The sequence below is a fragment of the Etheostoma spectabile genome, chromosome 20 (genome assembly GCF_008692095.1).
Source record: "Etheostoma spectabile isolate EspeVRDwgs_2016 chromosome 20, UIUC_Espe_1.0, whole genome shotgun sequence".
NCBI lineage: Eukaryota > Metazoa > Chordata > Actinopteri > Perciformes > Percidae > Etheostoma > Etheostoma spectabile.
Genome location: NC_045752.1, coordinates 3,694,624 through 3,701,228, shown reverse-complemented (window position 1 = coordinate 3,701,228; position 6,605 = coordinate 3,694,624). Strand labels below are relative to the sequence as shown.

Genomic DNA, 6,605 nt, shown 5'->3' with positions numbered 1-6,605 from the left:
TATTTGAGTGTGAGAAGATCGATACCACCAGCTAGCCTGGCTTTGAAGGAAGACAAGCAATAGTTTGACACATAACCTCGTTAAAATGGCAAGTTGACTTTTTTTACACGCAGCTTTTGTACAGATTAAACAAACATGACATACCATGTTAGTTAGTGAGCTAAAGGTGCTGGTAGGCAGATCTAGTTATCTCAGAACAGAGCCAGGCTACCTGGTTACGCCAATTTCCACCCGTTTACGCCATTTTCCAGTCTGTATGCTAAGCTAATCATCTCCTGGCTGTAAGTCTTAATGTATAACATATAGACATGGCATGTCATCGATCTGCTCATCTAAATATCAGCGAGAAAGCAAATAAGTGCATTTCCCAAAATGTCAAACTGTTTCTCTAAAGGTTTGTGGTGGGGCGCTCTCTAGTTTGTTGTGAACAAACCCTTATGAAGAGAAGAAGCGACCTAATATCATTTACCTTGTTGACAAGTAGTTAATATATTGCTTACAGAATGGGAATATTCCAGTTGAAGTTCACTCACTTCCTGTATGCAGAAAAGACCTGACCTGCTTGTACTCTTACCAAACACCAGGCTTCCTTTAACATCATACAAATAGCATACCAGTGTCTCATTTCTACTTGTGATTCAGGCTGATGAGTATTCATGAGTAAAAGAGATTGCAGTAATATAATGGATTTCTTCAGGAAATTAGGGGTTATTTTAAGAACACAGGGTTTATTGGGAGAGATGCCTCGCACTGTCTTCTTCTTCATTCGCTCTCCATTTATCATTTGAGCCAATCCTTCATTTACTTATTCCCTCTCTTTTCCTCCATTCTTTCTCTGTCTCGCTCTCCTCTTTTTCCTGGCAGAGTTGAGAGTGGTGTTACCATCTGTCTGTGATGTGTCCTGGACGCAACTGTGTGTGTGTGTGTGTGTCTGTGTGTGTGTGTGTGTGTGTGTGTGTGTGTGTTCAAGGCAGGATGGCCAGGCTGAGCTGGGAATGGGGCTCAGATGGGGAAAGAGGGAAAGATTTACACGAAGGAAGAACAAAATCAAGAATTAAAAGCGAGATAGAAAGGCAAGAAAGACATTGAGAGTGATGTGTGTGTATATGTTGCAACAGTATGAGCCACAGCTGTGTGATCTGCTAACCCTTTCAAAGACCGTGTCAGTGCTAGAAGACAACCAGCTGAAAGAAAAGACACACAGCTGTTTTCAGAGGAATGCTGTGTGTGTTTGCTATGTGTGCATATTATGTGTATATACGTCAGAAATGGATTTCAGAGATACACTGTATGTCTTTACTGAAATGACAAGCCACTCCCTAATGCGTGCTATGTGTGTGTGTTTGTGTCTGTGTGTGCTAAAAGCAGCTTATAGCTGTTAGTCAGTGGCTCTTTAGCAGTGATTTCACTCGCCAGCATTGAACTGAAACACCTACGTCATTCAGTAATCCATCGCTGGCAATTAATCTGTGTGTGTTTGTATATGTGTGCATACACATGTGTTTAGGTTTTGTGTAACATTTCGGCTAGAGTTCATTCAGTGTCTGCTGCAGTGTGTGTGTGTGTGTGTGTGTGTGTGTGTGTGTGTGTGTGTGTGTGTGTGTATTCCCCTTAGGAAACAGCATATATATCACACCGTAAGTGAATGGGAGCTTCAGTGGTTTTTGCTGTGTATGTGTAAGCGTGTACATTATTACTGTTAAAGTGCCCTGTTAGCAGCTTGGTTTTAACCCTGATGAGGGCTGTGTGCACGGCCGACACACACTGCCCAGATTTGTCTTTGGTTCTTGCCCTATAGCCAATTAGGTGAAGCCATGTTATTTTCCACTTGAGATGAATGGCCTCGGTTGTTGTTGTTTTTTTTGTTTTTTACATAATTATGCTTTTTGGTTTTACTGCTATTATTATGCAAGCAAAGAAAGCATATCCAGATTTAGCTCTATGGGCTACTCTCTAAAGAGCGGCAGCACCGTTGACCCCAGAAGGCCCCGAAACACGGCCTATTCTTGCTATGTGTTCAAATGCAATACTGATTTGCTGTGTGCTGTATTGACGACGACAACAGCAGGTGCAGTTATCCCTATTCATCTATCAAACTAAGACCTTATTCATCCACTCTTTCTCTTTTTTATTAATCCTCCAAACAGGATACTGGCTGTAATCCCCCCTGTATTTTACAAGTGAAGTGCTTCTCACTCTCGTCTGGTTTTCCTCCTGCCTATTTTTCTTTGATATTGACATGATGTGACTTGTTGTGTTTTACCAAAGCCAATGTGCCTGTGAAAAGCCAGTATAAGAGGGTAAAACAACATATTAGGAAGGTTTTGATTTTTAACAGTATTATCTGTTAGAAACACAGTGTTTCTATGCATCTATACACAAGGTTGTATTTCTTGACTTGGTTGATCGGACCAATTGTCTATCTTCCCATCTCTCTTATTGTTCTGCTTGTGTGCACCTTTCTTAGAATCAGTCCTTTGGATTCCCCCTATCTCTTTCTTGTTCTACAATTTGTTTCCTTGTTTTCATATGGCTGTCATATCTGTCATGTTTCAACAACACCTCTGTTATTAGAAACATATCTGGGTTTTGATCCCAATTCTTATCTAAATTGGGATAGAAACCTGCATAACTACAGTAAACCCAATGGAAACAAACAAGTTTAATAAAAGCTCCTCCACAATGCAAAGACGGTTTCACGCTCACATGAAGTGGAAAATTGTTTTGGTTGAAGAGGAAATTGCACAATAAACACTGATGGAAACACACTGGTAGGCTGGCCTTATGCAGACTTGGCATGCGCTGGCCTCACAATTCATTGTACAACAGGAGTAGTTTGACAGTTTAGGAAATACACTTATTTGTTTTCTTGCTGAGAGTTAGAGAATTGATACCCCGCTCACATGTGTTAAATATACAGCTGCAGACAAGCTTAGCCTAGCATATAAACTGGAAGTAGAGGGATGCAGCTAGGCGCTGTTACGTCTCCGTTTTTGTATGATGAAACAAATGAGATTCAATGTGCTTTTTAGTGAACTTCAGAGTCTGACTCGATTGGCAGCTACCTGGCTGCTTGCTCCAGCTTCATGTTTACAGTATGAGATCCCACTTTTGGCAAAACAAAAATTATTTCCCAAACTGTTTCTTTAAACAAAAGTAGGTTTGGACTTTCTGAAATTTAAAATCCTTAGCAAAGGTGGTGCCCTGTGTTGATTACACATAGAAAGACATATTTTATACCTTCACCTTCGGATTACATTTTGAAATATATGATATTCTGTAATCCTGCTTGATTGCTTTTAAACCAGTGACAACCTTGACCAGAAGGTTAGAGGGAAATACACCAAATCTGGTTTTGACCGTTAATGCCAAAAATGTCTGTCTGTTTATCTTAGTCACTACATGTGTGTGATATAACTGAACAATACTGACGTCCCTGTACTTTTCTCTGTACTTTCCCAGGTAGGGCAGTTCAGTGAATTTCTCCATGAATGTACGTCACAATGATGATGACAGACCAGATTCCACTGGACTTGGCTCCGCCCCCCCTCCTGAACGGGGAGGTCCCTCTCATGCCTCACATGGTTAACGGTGATGCAGCACAGCAGGTAAACACTCACGTAAACACTCACGTAAACACACACACACACACACACACACACACACACACACACGCATCTGTCGTTTGCATTCAGTCAATTTTGCAGAATGAACGGGCAAATGCATTCTCCACCTTTCAACATTTCTGTGTCACACTCACACACACACACACACACACACGCATATATGCAATAATACACATCAAACAGTCACGCAGGCACATCTCTTTGTTGTCGTTTCGTCACATGGCCCGTGGGTTGTTGCCACAGGTAATGAATCGCTGCCAAGCTGTTACAGTAAAGCATTTGTCATGTAACTGGAACAAAAACAAACACAATATGCGTATGCATCTGTGTACATACATCGACACAGGGGATGTCGTATACACTCGCATCATTCAATTCAATCCTAGAGATGTTTTTTTGCACAGCATATAACTGGGTCCATTGATGGATCCCAGGCGTTAGCTTAAATTACTTTGGGAAAGTTTTCAACTGCTTCTCTGAGGCTGACTGATCTTCTGATCTAAAGCCGCAGAGCCAACTGGGTCACCTTCAAAGTACAAAACCCCTCCTCAGCTCTGAATACGAAGCGATTGACGCAATTAAAAGCATCTCAGTTTCAGACAGATATATTTATACACCGTATGCTTGTGCTGGTAATTGAGAAATGATGTGTATGCATTGTCCACCGCCTGTTCCCTCACAGCTCAGAGGAAGCATGGTGGGAGTGTTTTGGCTGCGACACATACCAGTTAGGGAGGGTTTTGGCTGTAACACACAGCAGTTAGGGTACTCTTTTTACCATGCAGTTTAAACTCGGTTCCCAGTGTGAAATCAGGGAACCGGTGATTATAATGATTTTCCTCAGCATGCGTGTGTCTATGTTTGTGTGTATTTGTTTGTTCCTTGGTCTGACTTACACTGTGTTTCATTTACTCTTTTAGCGCCTGTGTGGGCACACAAGTGTCTGTATTGAGTCTGAGTACATACGTCTGTTGTGTCTTTGTTTGCTTGCTTGTCTTTCAGCTTTCCTGTCTGTCAATCTGTGTCTACCTGCCTACACTTGTTTATGTGTGTTTATCTGTGCCTGTGTTTTCCTTCAGTGCATGAAAGCAAAGACACCAGAAACATTGTTAGGGCGCATCAAAATATCAGTCTACAATAGATAATGGTTGAAGAAATATGATGCATTGTGGAGAAAATCTTATAATGAGCATCACATCACAACTGCAGCTTAATGGAATTTCTTATGGATGGTTTCTTTTTTTAATTTTCGTTTCTGCAAAAGTGATACGTGTTCCGTGTATTCTTATAGTAAGATAAGGATCTACTTACAGTACTTGTTATTAGAATTTGAACCAATCCCAATTTAAAAAAGAAAAGAGAAAGGGGGGGGGGGGCTTTTTGGAAATGGTGGGTGTTATTGTCTGCTACAAAAAGAAACATTGAAATAATCAATGATATTACAATGTTTTCAATAAACGGTATGTTTTGACCGTTGTCTGTCTCTCCCAAGCTGTATGACATGTCAGCCAGAAACTATCTGAACAAAGACAGAAAAGCCCATTTGTGGAGCAGATTGGCAGGACAATGAATGTTGCTGGTGAGTGCTTTTATCACCGTCAGTGCATCACAGAAACAAAACCCACATGCCGCGCTTCGTCAAAAAAGCCCCCAGCGTTCTGCGAGCGTTTTTCTGCCAGAGAAAAACACCCTAAATAAACTAGATAACTCCAAAACAATTCTCAGAAGGTACTTACATGTTTGTTCGCCTGCCAAGTAAAGTGGAGGTTCAGCCAAAGTCAGATTTTTGTAAATGCTCTAATTGCATTTGACACCAAAATCTAGAAGAGGTTAAACTTAAAAACACAGTTTAGAAGCCGTTACAGTAACACATACGGTATGCTACATGACTATTTTACACATACTATAATCTTGGGTACGTATATTTATGCATTATGTATAAATTATACATAACTCATAAATATACACACTCACTCCGCACACACACCCACATGGTCTGATATGGGGGTTTCAGTCTTTGGGAAACATGGGTCGCCCTGTACTATGCTGGGGTTCCTATAGCAACAGCAGCCGCTGCAGCAGCAGCAGACAGAGCAGGAAGTGTGTGTGTGTGTGTGTGTCTGAGGGAGAGGAGCAGGTTATCGCTGAGATGGGATAACATGCAGACACTACAGGAGGAAAGCAGGTTATGAGGATTTTACGACGGGACACCTGTAGAGCATAGACAGGGCTGTGCTTGTGTGTGCATGAATGTGAGCTTGAATACATGTGCGTGTGTGTGTAATGGAGGGTCACCTGTTTCATGTCTACAGCCATGTGTACACTTTCAACAATCTGCATGCGGAGAATATGATGGTAAGGTGCATGCACACTCCCTTCTGGCTTATTCAGCAGAAACACTGATATTTTTGCCTCATTTGTGTGTGCCCCCTGTCTGTATGTTTAATTGTGATACCTTTTATGCATCATTCCATGTGTGTAATATTTGTGTGCACTGGTTTTAGTGGTTTCCTGCCAGTCAGTGTGGTAAAAAGAGAAAAATCTGGGTGCTTGACACGGCAGCATTGTCTCACCATTAGCTTACCTAACACCTCGTTTATGTGTGTGTGAACTCTGTGTCCGCCCTATTCTGGGATGCAAAGCTTATTGTGTGTTATGTCACCTCCGCAAGCCCATTGGTTGCCCAGCAGAGAGTCAGTCCTGTTTTTGTGATTGTTAAAGATGGATTTATGTTAATGGAATTACGCGTGACAGATTTGATTCCCTTGTTGCCTTCTGGTTTTGATCAATTAATTTAATCCAAGCTTTCTAACTGTGTGATTTGTTTTTGTGCGTGTTGTTGGTACAGGTGATCCTGGTGCAGGTGAACCCAGGAGAGACGTTTACCATCCGGGCGGAGGACGGCTCACTGCAGTGCATCCAGGGTCAGTCCCATGATATACTCTATTATTATATAAACAAGAGTTTTATGGTATTATT

At 41.5% G+C, this 6,605-nt stretch overlaps 1 protein-coding gene across 4 annotated transcripts in view; it reads left to right on the top strand.

The window, feature by feature from the left end:
* Positions 1-6,605, top strand: part of fndc3ba (fibronectin type III domain containing 3Ba) — a 103,142-nt gene that overhangs the window by 26,859 nt on the left and 69,678 nt on the right. For 2 of the 4 annotated variants that reach the window (XM_032499780.1, XM_032499779.1), the window contains exons 2-3: positions 3,463-3,608; positions 6,466-6,550. In XM_032499780.1, the coding sequence (XP_032355671.1) occupies positions 3,492-3,608; positions 6,466-6,550 (202 nt within the window). In that variant the 5' untranslated portion in view covers positions 3,463-3,491. The remainder of the gene's footprint in view (positions 1-3,462; positions 3,609-6,465; positions 6,551-6,605) is intronic. The other 2 variants (XM_032499781.1, XM_032499782.1) reach the window with 1 other exon arrangement.